General features: G+C 42.9%; 1 protein-coding gene across 1 annotated transcript in view; it reads right to left on the bottom strand.

The window, feature by feature from the left end:
- The window catches only part of LOC121615707 (aryl hydrocarbon receptor-like), a 40,115-nt gene extending 28,494 nt beyond the window's left edge, over positions 1-11,621 (bottom strand). The window contains exons 1-2 of the mRNA XM_041950066.1: positions 11,509-11,621; positions 6,924-7,111 (exon numbers count right to left, since the gene is read on the bottom strand). Coding sequence (XP_041806000.1) covers positions 6,924-7,111; positions 11,509-11,549 — 229 coding nt within the window. The 5' untranslated portion in view covers positions 11,550-11,621. The remainder of the gene's footprint in view (positions 1-6,923; positions 7,112-11,508) is intronic.
- Positions 11,622-17,217: the final 5,596 nt, after the last annotated feature.

The raw sequence follows: 17,217 nt of genomic DNA, 5'->3' as shown, positions 1-17,217 counted from the left end.
ACATTCTACTCGAGCCACAGTCGTGTTTTACATAATTCATTTTCTATATCCATGTCCTGATCCAGCGGGAGTTGCATAATGTGTGTGCTGTGCTGGTCCACGTTTGTCATCTCTCTATTAATGGAAGACACTTTAAGCCGGTGCTTTTATAATAGATACGATGGTCTACCATATGGAAACTTGTGAAAAATTCATTTGTCCTCTCCTGCCACGCTGCTCTTTTGTTCCTTGTGATTATGATGTGAGCTAAAAGGCCGAATAAAGCAAAAGAACAGAAGGTGTTTCAGCCATCAGAAAAAATATGTAAAAATTCCAGTTAAATGCTAAACTGCATTTTGTTGTCTCAGCTCCTGCACTCTCTGCAATGACAGTGAAACTGAATCTCATATAATCACCAAACAAACTGGATGAGAGCATCCTCAGAATCTTGTTTTCATATTTTCACATAGTCAAAGCGTTGAAGTGTCCTCATCACAAGACGAGCTCCTGTTTAATGTAATCTGTATTAAAGGCTGTCCTGTGTCTGCAGGAGACACGACAGCTTTCTGCTCTTCAGAACATTCAACTGTATGTTTAAAGGTTTTGCTCCTAAAAAAAACATGCTGAGTAACTAAACCTAAAACGAACACTGTTTTGTTTCGTGATGGAAGGAGCATGAAAAACCTTCACTCAAAGATGCAATAACTGATATTTTTGCTAGTGTAGTAAATACAACAATTCCATATGATCACAACTTCAAGTTCATACGGCGAACATGTTAGCCAACTGCAGCCAATTTACACATCCAGCAGACACAGAGCCACACTCGTTTAGAGTGTCAGTCCAATATTTGCTCTTCTTTTGGCTAAGTTTTGGTCTGCACCAACTCAGCTGCAGAGTCAGGTGATCATTTCCTGTGGATTTATCACTACGACCTTTCACATTACTGTTATGAAACTATTGATGAGTGCAGCTTTACTGTAAACTATCCTGAATTTTGCTCTCTGGTAGGAGGAAACATTACAACCATATAACGGCCGGAAACATCAAAAGCTTGTGGAAACAAGTTTAAAAGTCATTCTCCTATTCAAATATTCCAGGTATTTTTGTAAAATAACTGAACTTGTTTGAGGATTGTTATTTCCAGCGATACACAGCCAACAGCAAGCCACAGCACAGTGAATCCCTCTGCAGTCACAGGGATTATGTCTCCTAATCTCCATCTATATTTACAATAGAGTGTGTCTGAAAGAGGTGCAGTTCACTTTAACAGCAGGCACGCCGCTATGATAAAATCACAGGATTAATCATAATTTCACATCGTGTCCACTCCAGGTTTCAACCATGATCTGTGAATTACGGCGTTATCTGAAGCCCTGAACACAATAATGACCATCTGACATGCAGAGCACTGGTTATGCAACAGCAGTCACGTGATGGCAGGTTTGCTTCTTGCTCCCAACTCTGGAACTCAAGACCTTTGGAGGAGAACGAGGGAACCGCAGGGGACAGGGTGTGAATGGGGGGGGGCAGGAAAAATGAAAAGGACAATCAGGCCATTGGCTGCGGGCAGTGATGACTCTTCCAGGAAACCCAGGAGAACCCGGATTGACTTAGTTGTGTCATCCAGGATCTTGTCAGGATTTTCTCCACCGTAACAATTTCCAGCGATCCTCACCACGGCGACCGACCATTGCTCATCTGCTGGAACTAATGACTCGAAGAAAACATAATGGCTATTCTGCCCTACATACTGCAGGCCACGGTCTGAGATAATGTTCAATGAATTTTGTGCCAATTTCGTTAACTTTCCCTCTCAACATGAAAAAAGCCACCTGAGAAAGTAGATGGAATGTCTTAAATACACAAATTCATTAATAATAAAGTAAACATTGAGAGGCCATTTAGACAGAAGAGGAAAAGGTTTACTTGTGCCATTTGTGGTCAAAATCTCCAAAGCGTTCCTTTAACATTTAAAATAAAGCGACCACCTCGAGAGCGTTGCGAGGAGCAAGAATTTGAACAATGTTGTTCACATGGCAGCTGCTTTTCTACGTATATTAGGGCTGGGTATCGATTCAGATTTCAAGAATCGATTCGATTCCGATTCTTGAGATTCAGAATCGATTCGGTTCTGTAGTCAGGGGGTGTGGCCGAAGTAACAGCAGTAAAAGTGTAAAGGGCGTTCCACTCCCTGCGTGCTGTCATCATTTCACTGGCGCGTGCTGTCAGCTGTCAACCTGGATAATAAAATGACTATTTCACTGAACAATTAAAACATTTGAATATATGCTAAATAATAGCCAATTAAAATATTAATCAAACGTGGTTAATGTGATTTCTGCTCCTGAACCTCAGCGCACAGCGTCTGCACATCAGACCCTGCATCTTTACGCAGGATAAACTGTCATCTGTGAGCGCATGCGGTGTTTGTTTCAAAACGAACGAACTAAAATAAATACATTTTAAATGAATGCTCATTAATTATTTTCAGGAGCCGCATCAGAGGGATGAAAGAGCCGCATGCTGCTCCCGAGCCGCGGGTTGCCGACCCCTGATCTAGTGGATGCATAACGCAACCCCAGACACCACAGTACGGTAGTTTCTATGCGCCTTATAATGCGGTGCGCCCTATATATGAAAAAAGTTTAAAAATAGGCCATTCATTGAAGGCGTTATAATCCAGTGCGCCTTATAGTGCGGAAAATACCTATATAAATGTATAAAAAATCGATCTTTGGACGCGAGAATCGATTTTTTAAAAATAAAATGAGAATCGATTTAAAAGCGGATCGATTTTTTCAACCCAGCACTAATGCATATGTACATATGTAAAACTCAAGTTTATCAAGTGCCTTGCAGATGTAGCTTTAAGTTTGTCTCAGGTGAGGCATAAAATGTTCTGCAGAGCACGATCATGCTCATCAAGTCTATCTTCTGACCTGCAAGTGTCTCTGTGGCAGCCATGATAAGAGCTGGTCAGAGTCCCTGTCAGGTTTCCTTCAGCACTGGGTACACTGGGCCATCCTTTATGTTGGGAATGGAGATGATGTCATTACACAATTTCTGGCGGCAGCAACATTTGATGCAAAGCGCCATTCAACATTCGCTGTGACATACTGACACAGCCTGGCGTACGAGCAGCTGGATACTCTACGCAGCGTCTTTGAGTCCTGATGAGCTCTCCTTCACATCTTTCCTTGACCTCGATGGAAAATATCACGAGGTTTAGGAGCTGTCATTTCACTATTCCACCAACGCCAATGTCTATCAGGACATTAGTTTTTAAAATATTTCATGGAACAAAACATTTACCAATGGAAAATTTGAGTCTGAAGGTGGCACTAGAGGGAAGGTCGGGTATCTCCCAAATAATTATTGAATTATATATTTCCAAACAAATCTTATGGCAAACCAGCATTTGACCAACTGACTGGAAAACTCACCCCACACGTGGAAAAAGAGGGGAGAGCAAACTAATATTAACAAGCGTGTCACTGATTCTCCACAGCACATTATCTGTGACAACACTGCTGGGAACACTGCATGTGGCCTGCTGCAGAGTTTAGACAAAGGCCAGCAATGCGGTGTAAATCTTCCATCACGTCCGCCGCCCTCCAACCTGAGGCTGCGGCACTTCCAGGGACGCGAAATGATTCGCAGACAAAATTCCACACGTAGCATAAATGATCCGACAGGCAGACAGCAGCTGTGAAGATGGCTGTTGGGGCTGAGAGCTGCCTCACACCCAGAGAGGGGTGATCCCAGCGCTACTGGTTTTAAGAGAGTTAACGCCCCTCTCTTCAGACTGGCTGAGAGGGACGAGCCAATTGTGGCTCCCGACAATAACAAAGATGGCAGCTGGGCTGGATAATACTGTCAGCCAGATTAACCTCGCTGTGCCTGAGCTTTGTTCAGCTCCTACGACATGTTCAGTTACAACACAGTCGTGAGCGTTTGACTGCAACTTACTTCAAAGGGTAAACCTCGCTGAAATGACTTTTTAAAAGACATACAGTACTCCACAGCACAATCCAACTGTAAGGCTGTTTAATATTTCATGCAGGTGAGGTCCAAGCATATTCGAGCGGAGCGGCTATAGCCGAGCGTTAAGATACGTCGGCGTTCCCAGGGTGTAGCGGGGCTAACGCATCGCTCCACAGACCACCCAGCCTCGCATGCCTTTGACAAGCAGGATTTGCTGTGTTTACAAACAATAATTTATGGCTGACCACAAAGGCGCCGTGGGGAGGCGGGCCCCGGGGTCCGCAGAGAGAAAGCTGCCCCCTTAATGTAAGCCCTGAGCTCGTTAATTACTTAGAGACCGTCCAGGAAGTAGGCTAATGCAGTTAGACAAGAGGGTTTGTTCATGGGCTACACTTTGACCTATCGGTACTGAAATCCACTATCAATAATTCACTGTGACAGACCGAATAGCCGGCGAATACTTCCATATGTTGTTGAAAAGGGAACAATAAACATAACGTCTGCTGATCGCTAGAAAATGGTAATAATTGACATTTGTGAGAGGAAAAAAAAAAGATCCAGAAGCAGTGTGGGCTTCACTTTGTGACTGCAGGGCCTCTACATATACACAACGTACGAACCAAGCACACACACAATAAAACATGATATGCATTTCCTACATCCGTCTGAAACGCAGTCCTATCACCGGCGCTGTATCCTGTCCGTCTCACCCCAAACAGCCATCTCAAAAAGCCGCTGCCTTAAACAAACATCGCTCTGCCTCCATTTCATAAATTCTTTAAACTCCAGGGTTTCTCTCAATTATTCATGCTTCAAGAGCATCTGACGGCCGCATTGCAGCATTCTCTTTGAAAGATCACCGCCTAAAATAACAATGTCTCCGCTCTGTATGGCCGAGGCGACCATAAACACCCGTCCGCCGGTGCGATGCCGTGGCGTTCAGTTTTAATGGACGCCGGGCAAAGCTCCATCTCCTAGTGATGTCACACACACACATGCATGCCATGGGTTTCAATGAAATATTGAGGGGCTCTCCCTTCTCGGTAAGCCAGCGGCCGGTTGCTCTCCTCTCGGAGTGGTGGTCTCCACATCTGTGGTTGATGAGATGAGCCTTGAGACGTGGGGAAACACTTCCAGCACAAATACAGACGGAGCGACTCCACTGTTGTGACATTCTTCTAATGGTTGAAGGGACCAAAGCAAAAACTGAGGGCATTTAGAAAGAGCCATCCGCTTTAAACTGCTCAGACACACAGCTCCGGCGGAACACGGCCCTTGGAGGGGATGCAAAATGGTGCTATCCCACTGAACCCAAGTCCCCTTCACTGGCTATATATATATAAATGTATATATACATTTAAGCCCCCTTGACAGTCCAGCACATAGTAGCAGGATGTAAGATGTAGCTGGATCAGCATACATGGAGACGCACAACCAAGTGGCTGGGATAGTATACAGAAACATCTGCAACCAGTATGGAATAGAAGTACCCAAATCCCGATGGGCTGAGAACAACAGGGCCAAGATCCTGTGGGACTTCAGCTCCTGGCTAACCAAACGGACATAGTGGTGGTGGACAAAGAGCAGAAGAGGGTGGTGGTAATAGATGTGGCGATCCCAGCTGACGCCAACATCAGGAAGAAGGAACATTGAGTAGTAGCAAGGGTTGAAAGAGCAGCTGGAACGGATGTGGAAGGTCAAGGCTAGCATGGTCCCTGTGGTAGTGGGGGCACTTGGGGCAGTAGCCCCCAAACTGGGAGAGTGGCTCCAGCAGATACCAGGAACAACATCTGAAGCCTCACTCCAGAAGAGCGCAGTCCTGGGAACAGCCAAGACGCAGAACTCAAACTCCCAGGCCTCTGGTAGAGGACCCGAGCTTGAGGATGACATAGATACCCCCCCACCGGGGTGAGAAGGAGATTTTTTATATATATATATATATTCAAACAAAAACACAAAGATAGTTACTTTCAGGAGAATACACACTAACAAAAACATATTTAGGAATATTCCATTCCATTACACACTGGGCCTTTAAAAGAACAATCCTCAGATCAGTGAGTGTCACTTTCATCTCTGTGTGTTCAGCTGAAAGACTGGTCCAGCTCACTTCCTCAGAGAACCACAGAAAAACTGCACTTCCACTGCAGCACTTGCTATATTCGAACTTCAAGTCTTCAAGTTACACAACAATTAATTTAACATTCAAAAAGCTAAAGCTCCCGTTAAGGTTTGGTGTTCATATTATACAAGATCTAGCAATCAATTAATGAATTAATTCCATTAATACCATCATCATGTCTATTTGCAGTCTCTGCTGTATACATGATTGTGTTTGCTGTCCAGCCCTTCCAGCCTAACTCTGCTGAATGAGTCATGTCTAACCCTCGGTAATAGTCTTGGACTGGTGGAAAATGTTTGTCGTTAAAGGCAACTAAAAACTGGAGGACAACAAAAACAACATTATTACTATACATCAGTTTATCATCCTGTCTGGACAGACGAAGTGACCTGAAGTGGCCTGCTGTTACAGTGTCTGCAGGGCTGGGTTATCACAGTCACTATAAGCTGCGAGAGCTGCACGTGTAAAGAAGACCGCTGGATTGATGGAGGCGCTTGTGATGGAGCCGGGCTGGCAGCTCCACCCGGCTGTCAGCCCGGCAGACCTCTGTCTGTGCTCGACACACACAGGGTTCATTAATTTGATATTGATCTCCTCTGAGTTTCATAGCAAACGAGACCATTTCCCATGACTGTCCGACTAATTGGAAACAGGTTTGTGCGACAGACGTGATCAATGTGCGAACGGGCCTGTTCTTATGCAAAAGAGTCAACCTGATAGCAAACAAATGCATCATATTCGATATGATGAACGAGCAGCACAGAACAAAAGCGGCGTGTGTGAGGGTCATTCTAAGCAATAAGAACGGTTCACTTCTCGTGTCGAGTAAATTTACCAGAGAAGAAGTTCTTGGCTCGCAGGTAGCTGACGCTCAGGCGGAGGATGGAGAGCTTGTCCAGACTGGCGGTGACCTCCTCGGGGAACGGCAGCAGGCTGGCCAGCCGCTCCAGCTCCCCGTTCAGCCTGTCCCGATGCCGTTTGGACGGGTTGGACTTGGCCCCTTCAGCTGGTGGCTGCTTCACCCTGACCAACATTACACATGGAGAAAGAGGTCATGGTAAATTCATCAGCTTTTGTTCAGAGGCCGCTTCCTGTAGGGACTTTGTGATTATAACAATTTGATGCCATTATACCAAATCTAGTGCTGGAAGAACAGCAAATATATTTTTGAATCTGCAAACACACCAAATTTATTTTTATTTTTCCAACAACAAGGGCAGCCGTGGCCTAGATGTTGAGGAAGCGGCTTGTGATCAGAAGGTCACCGGTTCGATTCCCCAAAATTTGGGTGCCTCCCCTCCATTAGCTGGCTGATGTGCCCTTGAGCAAGGCACTTGACCACCCTATATGCTCCCACTGCTCCTGTGTGTTTCACTGCATGTTGCATGTGCATGTGTGTGTCAAGTACAGTGATGGGTGAAATGCAGAGAATAATTTCCCAGTTTGGGATCAATAAAGTGAATAAAATTAAAAAATTAAATTAAACAATACCTGAGGATGATGCACTTTATATATATATAACACAGTACTTCTGTAAATTACAGCCCTCTTTTCATTTTTTTTTATTTAAGTGTGTGTTATTATTACTTTTACCAACATCATCTTTACTTGACAGCATGTTGATGTTGGCGAGTGCTCAAAATTCATTCGCTCTTCTCTTTTTTGTGTGAAATTATTCCAACAAATTTTCTACAAACTGTGTCAGGGAAGGCCGAGCGTTTCCACAGACACCAAACGTGTCAAACTACAATTAAGGAAAATGTTCGACAGTGATGCACAAAAATTTCATGTAAATATTTCACTGAGAGTAAACGTCTTAACCCCTTGACGCCTGAATTTATTTAGAATTATATTAAAAAATTAATTCTTTGTGTTTTTGCTTTCAAATTGATCCTAAATTAAGAAGTGTTTGTTAATTTTTCTGTAGCACATACAATAGATATAAATTTAGGTATAATGCAAATTAGCGACAAAAGGCGTTAATGCTTAAATGCAATAAAAATACTTTTTTTTTCAAAATTCATAAATGTGCATCATAAAAGCCATTCAAAATTCATTTATTTCATCAAAACAGCCACAAAATTGGCTTACAACCATTACATTGTAACAACAACATAACAGATGTAGTCTTCACTTTGACCGGTCCGACGAGAAACCAGTGCTTGCAAAAGGTTCCTAGGTGTGCGTTGAATATGCACAAACCGGCATTAGAGGAATGCATGCACGATTCAGCTGCACTGTGGATTAAAGCGGTGTGATGCGAATTCACGACAATTGGCGTTAAGGTTAAAGCTTCAGTGATTCTGCTCTGTCAGCACTGCAGAAAAGGGAAATTTGCAAACATCATTTTCACCAAAGCCGCATTTTTTACTGGCTCATTCTCACCTTTGACCTGTGAATCAGTACCAGTGATTTTACCTGCTGACAACCTCATAAAGCAAAAGCAGTGATTTTTATTGATGTAATAGTTTTGTAAAAAAAATAAAAATAAAAAATAATAATAATAAATGCTGGCTGTTGTGCCTCACTGTGTGCATTATGTGATGACTGCCTCCCACAAAGATAAGAATCAAAAGATCTTGACCTGAAAGAGTACAAAAAATATCTCCCAAAAAAACAGTGCTGAAATAAGGTTTGACAGATATTCTGGAGCAAAAAAATGTTATTAAATTTACAGTGATAACGTCCAGAAAATCCTCCCTTCTCCCATCTTTTGTGCGTGTGTGTGTGTGTGTGTGTGTGTGTGTGTGTGTGTGTTTTCGCTGTATTGGCAGTTAAATGTTTTTCAAAAAGCTGCAAAAATGAAAGACAAACTATTAAAGGCACGACTCTGAAGCAGCTGTAACAGCAGAGAGCCTGAGACCCTCACTGCACTTTGATGGAGGCTCTGCAGTGCTTAATATTTGAAGTAAATAATCTCTAAAACAAATAACAATAAAAACATTTAGGATAAACACACTCTCTGTATATCACACACTCAGAGTATAAAGAGAAACGTACAGTAGAAAGAAAAGCGTTGACATATTTGCGGGTGTGATTCGCATCACTAAACAAAATATTTGTGAGCTTTAGTGAAGCGCACTTCATTTTCCCGGCTGGAGAAACATGTGGAGGGTGAAGAACACCCCCAGCACGGTCATTTGATCGTGGCTGGTACATGAAGTGTTCAGGCAGTGATGCTTCACAGTGGCCTCACCTCTGCAGGCCAACACACAGAGCTGACTCAGAAACTCATGCATTCAATGCATTTTATAAAGTGACATTTTATTCTTATTCTTAGATATTTCATTATTTTTTCTTAACACACCTTTATCATTATTTTTGACACTTTCTATACGTCTCTTGACCATCCTGTTCCACACATATTGTTTCATTATTTTCACAGGTTGGCGTCTGAGGTACTTCACTCTTACTCAGTTGTTAAATCTCTGCCCATCAAGTCATCGAGGGAATATTCCACTTTCATACACAAATTAATCCAAAGTAAGCTGCATTTGGTGCTTTGTTTTGTTTTGTTTTTCTGCTGCTTGTGTTCATTACTTGGAAACGTTTAACAGAATGAACTATTTATTTTATTTTCTCTAACATGGAGAAAATGGACAATGTGGCAGAAATATGAGCTGACAGTCGTTCAGCCAGGTTTATCTCTGGACATGAATTTGGGTGTAGGTCTGTTTATACTGTACATCAATGATGGGATGTCGCTGACACCTTTCTGTGTGTGTGTGTGTGTGTGGATGCATACCGCTTTACTGCTGTAAGAAACAATTATTTTTAATGATAATGAATCCACTGATTTTAAATATTTGTTCTATGAACTGCTCGGTCTATACCATGTCATGAAGTCACATGAACAACTCGTCATAAGCGAGAGTCTACAGGCGACTTATTTAATGTGATCAACAATGCAAAAAAGAAAAAAGAAAAAAAAACGCTGGTCGGTCTGGATATTCCACAGATCTCCAAACTGGCTTTTCGCCATGCTGATAATCGATCAGTATTAACTGATTAGAATGGGATTATTGCCATTTCTACGTTTTTAAGGACAGATAAATAAATTGAACCATGATTTACAATAATAGAAAACACAGTAAGTCAGTAAAACTGCAACCAAGCAAGCAGTGAGCCTCAGTCAAACCTAAACGGTGTCACCTACAGTTTTAGTCCCTCGTGAATCTGCCTCATCTCAAAGGATTATGGGGATTTGGGTTGTGTTTGCATATGTCTCCTTTTTAGGAAAGATCAGATCCGTTTGGGCCTTAAAATTCTCCCACGTCAAAGCATTTGAAGCGGGACGCTCTTCCTGCCTGCACTCACAGTTTGATTCATTCATTCATTCTTCTTATTATTATCATCAGATGTGACTTCATGAGTGAGGCAACACCTCCAGCAGTGACACACACACACACACAGAGTGATTTCAGACAGCAGGTCAGTGATGCTCTCATCATCATCATCAGCAGCAGCAGCAGCTCTGGCTGATGGCTCTGAATCCTGCACACTTTTCTGAAGTCACTCACAAGTGATCACAGCACAGAACAAAGACGATCCAGCTGCCTCTTCATCGTTTGCGGGTTTCGGGTCGGCAGGGAAATGGCGTCAGGTCGACGCCGCCTGGCTGACCCACTGCTCACACTTCATCACATCAGCTCATCGGGATGTTCTCACCCAGCATCCATCCTAAATCTCAGCAAAGGTTTAGGTTTGGAAATAAAAAAAAAAAGAGGATTGTGGGAGCGACGCAGCTTTAAAACGGATCGATTGAATAAAAAACGAGTCAGGGCCTGTCAACGAAACGTTTATTCGTTTTAAGATTTCAGCCTAAGAAATCTACTATTTTATCAAGAAACGACTAAACATTAAATTTCACAAACAATCAAAAGAACCGGACTAGAAATAACTCGCTGTGATCCTCTGAAGGGCGTTTTGGCCGAAAATGGCGCAACACCGTCCATGAGCGTCCCAGCGAGGCCCTGACATGATCAATAAAAACACACTGGAGAGGAATAAAGTTCACTTTTATTTTCCTTTTCTTTATTTGCAGAACTATGTCAACCATAGCTGTGTAAATAAACACGAAAGAGCGCTGAAGGTTAAAATCAGGCCGCAGTTTGAGGCCTGCAGTAATCCGCAGGCATTAAGAAAGCCCGCACAGCGTTTCACAGCGCACTCTTCACGCAGTGTGTGTGTGTGTGTGTGTGTGCAATATCCGGAATATCCAGCGAGCTAACGTGGACACAGCCCCTGCACCTGTGCCTTCAGCTCAGTCTGAGTGAGGAAGAGGAGGAAACGCTGAAGGATGCATTTCTCTGAGATGTCCTGATGAGCTGATGCGCTGAATAACAACAATTCACTGGAGATCTGCAGCTCGATTTCCGTGAATAATACTGAATAAAGAAATCAAGATGAAATGAACTCACGCTCTCTGGACGGGTTTTCTCCTCTTGCGTCCTGCATACATGACGGCTCTTCTTATATAAGCCTCTGATGAGTCCCTCAGAAACACACAGAGCCTGTTTCTCCGCTACATGTAAGCCTCCGACAATATTCTGCTATAATCCTCCAGACCAGGGCTGCAAACACATTCTGCACACAAAAAAATTAAAAATCTGCAAAAAGAAGCACGAAACCAAAGTGCGCGTCAAGTGGAAGAAGTTGGGTCGAGCGGACGCGTTTTTAAGGGCCGCTCAAACCTAAATCTGCACAAAACCAGTGACGCAGCACAACCCGACCCGCTGAGGAGAAGAGGCGAACAGTTGAGCCATCAGCTTCACGGGAAGATCAACTTGTCCCAAGTAGGAAGGCGATGCTGAGTTTTCATCCTCATGAGAAAAAAAAGGATGCGGTTATAGGAGAAGAAGCGGTCTGCGGACAGATCCTCCCCATCATAACTCCGCTCTCTGAATACAGCCCGAGAAGTTGAGTCAAACGCGGCAGAAGCTTCAAGTATTTACATTTTAGAAGCGACATCCGCGGTGCACTCCAATTAGCGCCGGACCCGAGCTGCGAGAGGGGGCCGCGGGAGCGCGCATTCCATTGGCGGGCACGCCCGACACAGATTTCCGACGGGCGCGCGCTCCAGCGCCTTCTCACAAATTACAGCACGGGGGCAAGAGGCGCGCGCGGGCCCGTGGGAGAGTCTCCTGGAAACACGGGCCGAACGCGTCCACGGCGGCGCGTCCCCGAGCGAGTCCCGCCGTCCAATCAGCTCGCAGATGAGAGTCGGAGGTTTATGTTGAGCCCGCAGTGGCCCGTGCTGAATGTGGGTCAGGGGTTAGACTTTTAAATAATGTAACTGAATTCATTTGAACATTGAAAAGTGCGCTCTGTGGGTGTTTACCTGCAGAGATGGGACTGCTGGACATTTCATCTCAGCTGGGGATGCTGTGGGAAAGAAGAGGAACCTGCAGGCGGCAATCATCCAACAGCCAGGGGTGGAAAAAATATCAAGCTTTATTAAAAGTATTCCTTAAAGCAACTATGTTTGTAATAATGCATCGGGTGACAATGTGGAAACAATGAGACAGTGTCAACAGAGAGCTCTGTCAGAGCAGATCAGCTCACTGCTCAGCTCTCCTTTATTGTTTTGGTTCACTCTCACTGCGCTCATAGTGTCATTTTTAATCATCGCAGGCAGCTGTTTTCTGAGGAAAAGCTCTAAAACCACCGCCAGCAACGGCAGGACAGAAGCAGGCTGCTGCAAGGTGAATGTGGATGTGAACGGCACAGGTATAAAACATCTCGCAAAACGCACTTGACTCATTTGTTAAAAGTCAGGGCTGTGGGCGAGATCAGGATTGGATGCACATTCTCAAGCTCTTTAATTTAAACTTGACACAACATATTTAAACCTTGTAGTTTAGGCTTTTTATATTTGATTTAAATCTGAAACTGAGAAGCTCCTCCCGCGCAGGTTAGGTGTGCAGCAGACTCGTACAAGATTCGGAATTGAATTGAGAATGACCCCCAAATTCAAATTCAATTCTTGAATTTCAATATGAATTTGAATTGAAATTCAAAACAGGAAGTGGAATTGCAATTCAAATTCGAATTGCAGGAAGTAGAATTGGAATTCAATGAAATTCAAAGAAATTCATGATAATGAAATTTAGGTAACAAAGATCCTGTCCAGACGTATATGATTACAACATGTATTTAATATCTACAGTATCTACAGTATATTAATATCGGGCCTTACCTTATGTCCACAGCACGATTTTTTTATATTTTTAACAGAAAATGGCCCCATTTGTACCACAATTTGTCACTACAAATAAACACCCAATAAAACTGATCCTTAAAATTTGAAGATATGGAGTGCTGTGTAACAGTGAAGAAAAGAACACAATCAGAAACCTCCTCGCTGCAAAAGTTGATTCTGTATGTCCAAAAGCCACTTCTGACATCAGAACGCCCCAGACTATTTTCCTACATGGGCACTGAAACAACTTCTGTGCCAATTGATGCAAATGAGCTCCCAGCTTACTTGAGCCATGTTTGGCTCTTTCCAACCCTTTGTTGGAAAGAAAACCAAAATCGTTTCCCAAACCTTGCTCTACTTGCATGCAAATATCTGGCCATACCTGCTTCCTCTGCACCTGTTGAGAGGATATTTAGTGTTGGTGGAAAGATATTCCGACCAGAGCGATGCCGCCTCAATGATAAAACGTTTGAAGAGCTGATGATCATTAAATGTAACACTGTTACCCCGTCAAGTAAATAAAACAATTGTTGCATTCACCACAGCTTTGTGTTATTTGATTACTTTAAAATGAAAATGTTGTTTTTTAATATAAGTATGTATGCTTAATAAAAGTCTCAGTATTTCATTTATAGTGTTTCAGATATAATTATTCCAATATGGAAGAAAAACACATGCTAAGTATCACAGTCTCATTGATATGTGGTTAGAATGAATTTCTGAATTTAAAATTCCACTTCCTGTAATTCCAATTCAATTCCATATCCTCTGGGGGTGGAGTCAATTCAAATTCAATTCAAATCCACTTCCTGAATTGAATTGAATTCTGAAATTCTGAATTTTGTACAAGCCTGGTTACCATGGCGATTGAGTCAGGTTAGCAGAGAGCCACCTTCCTGACACTGAAAACTCTGGTTTTATGATCAATATACCTCACTAAACCATTGATCCTGCTTCACCGTACACCTCTCTGAAGTGCTTGGTATGGTGCCAGACACCGCTGAACCTGCAGCTGCATCACTGTTACACCACTGCATGAAGTCCTTTATGTCATTCTGTTGTACGTAAAGAAGCACTGTACAAAGTATTTAATGTGACTGAGACTTACATTCAACGAATAACAAAGTGTAAGTGTAACATCCAGCAACAACAATAATAATGATAATGATAATAATAATGACAACATAGCAGTGTATTATAAATTACACAGAGACCACAAATACACTTGTACTAGTTTACAAAACTACCATTTTAACTACCATTATAGATTCAAAAACCTGTTTTAAAATCCACCTTTTTAAAATATATATTTTTTAAATAAAACATTTTTATATAACATAAAAATATGCAGCCCGCTTGTATGAAAAATTGTCCATGTCACACTGGCTTGTAATAGGGAGAATGGTGCCTCTTTCATTCTCGCTGCACGCCCTCGATGCCTGCTCTTGCACTGTCTAAGCCTCTTTCTGTTATAGTAAGAGGAAAGCCAGCGTGCCTGGCTTGTGGGGACGTGCTCACAGGGATAAAAGCTAATTTCAAGCTAAACTGGATGAGCTGCCAGAGCAAATGCACTTAGATAAAATGAATGGTCTCCAGCGAAGTTTTCACAAAACCACACTGTGACAGAGAAGGTGTTCTGCAATCGAGTTTTGCGGTGAGAGAGCTAAAAGCAAAGAAGCTAGACGATTTGTGAAGGAGTGTCCAGTTGCTGCTGCCAGTGGAGCTGCTAGAACCAAAGTAAAACTGTTCGTCTCTGATATGACCCAAGATACTGACAAACACACTGAAAAACAACACAAGAAATCTTCATCTTTTCTCTTCTTTTTCAGGTTTTGAAAACAGACAAATTCTGTTAAATCTGTTGGATAGCTGCGGAGTTTGATAGGAGGGAGAAGCAGTTCCGGCAGTTGCATTAGAGGTCAGTGTGATATATGTGTTCAATAATTTAGTGTGGCCCTCAGAGGATGTCATGAAAATTGAAATGGCCTTTGACAGGAGAAAGGTTTCCCCACCCGTGACATAAAGTAACAACATCATTGTTCCATCGTAGGCAGAGCAGACGGCCACAGCGGCCGACAGCAGGCCAAGTTTGTTTATTTGGCTGTCGTTCCCCTGCTGAAGCTCAGCCTGCCAGCTGCTGTCAATCAAGCACAGATAGCCACCCACCCCTGAGATGAAATACAGCAAGAAGAGACGTCTAAACAACACAGTGACATTATATTTGACAGCAAAAAGGTGCTTTCAGTTGGACAGTTAGTGAAATGTAGTCTAAAGAATGTGTTGTCATTCACTGGCCAACCTTTTCAGTGTGGAGAAGGCATTTAAACCTTAATGCTGGGAAATAAAAACAACAGGAAAAAAAACTGAACAGTTATTAACAGTTAACAGATTTAACAGAAATTAAGCATGAATCACTCAAATTATTTATTAAAATGAAGGGGGGCCTAGTGGTGACATGGAGTCATAACTCGAGCATTTCTAAAATCCTGCCTTTGTCTCTGCACTTCACAGCTCAACACTGTGAGCATGCTCAGTATCTTGTTGGGGTGTGTGAAAACAGAGATGCAGACAAAGACAGAGATGTTCAGCTATGGAGACGCGTACACTGAGTCACATGACCAGATCAGATCCCTCATGGTGCTGAAGACCCCACAACACTCGTAGAAAGAAAACTAGGCCAACATGCTGATAGGTTGTGGTCGACTCCATTAGTGTTTCATCCTTAAAGTAGACCGGCCTCCTTTTCAGAATGATTTTTCCTGTCTGACCTTTTTTTACTTCATCCTCTCAGCAGAATATTCAAAACGCAAGAACAGCGACTAAGTACAAGACCAGGTGTTGGCTAAAAGAAAGAAAAAAAAGTCATTCCATCCTTCATGGACCTAATGAAGCATCATGAAGACGTGTGCTGTTCTCCAGGACACAGCCCAGCAGATGCCATGGTCTCGCCCATGAAGGCAGCACTGAGGCTGACTTTGTGCTACAACTGGCTTCGTAGCGACCAGCATGCAGTGGAGTGTTTCTGTCCCACGGGACAGACTCCACCACAGCTGTAAATGTGTTTTTCATGCTCGGAGCCCAACAGAATGAGGAAGAAAGAGAGCTCCGGTCTCTTTAGTCCGTCTGCTGGTCAAAGTCGTGCTGCGGGCCACTCAGCAGAAAGTGCATCTGATTCACCTGAAACAAAAAAACGTTATACCACCTGTTAACATCTTAATAAGTGGCGCGATTGGCTTCCTGGCTGCTCTGGCTGGTGAGTCTTGGCGTGGGGTGCTTGGACCATGATATGCTTGCTTGCAAGTGTAATATTTTTAGTTTTACACAAATAATATGATGGACAAATAAATTACAAACAATTTTACAGTATTTTGTAGAGCAAACACATAAATGTTCACTGTCAAGTTACACATGGACGTACACTCATGACTTAATGCATCAGTGCACGTACGGTTCCTTTATGATTATTTGTCAGTCTTATATAAAGAATGCTGTCTGCCTATTAACAAACTGATGCTACTGTGTTAGCATGAAGCTAATTATTCATTTTGTTCTACTTGTGTGTAGGTCAGGCCCAAACGATGACAGATGGGTTATTCTAACCCTAACTGCTCCCCTAAGGGCTCATTTGAGTCAAACAAAACGTTGTTTCCAGTTTTGATTGAGCAGCAACAGCAACATGAGCATTCATATAGAATCATCCAAGCAAAGCAACTTCACTGTTCCCTTCTCTAAGCTTTGGTTTGTCTTCACCAACACTGTGCATTTTAACTGTGACTGCTTTCCTAACAAGCTAGTTGCTAACTTTATTGGCTGACTGGTGCTGGGCAGGCAGCACACAGAGGGTTTATCATCAGAGCTTTTCTGTGGTAAACAGGCAACTAAATGAGAGAGCTGAGACTAAACCAAGTGTGCTGGAAAACCAAAGCAA

The sequence above is a fragment of the Chelmon rostratus genome, chromosome 13 (genome assembly GCF_017976325.1).
Source record: "Chelmon rostratus isolate fCheRos1 chromosome 13, fCheRos1.pri, whole genome shotgun sequence".
Classification (NCBI taxonomy): Eukaryota; Metazoa; Chordata; class Actinopteri; order Chaetodontiformes; family Chaetodontidae; genus Chelmon; species Chelmon rostratus.
This window is presented reverse-complemented; position numbering and strand designations above follow the sequence as displayed.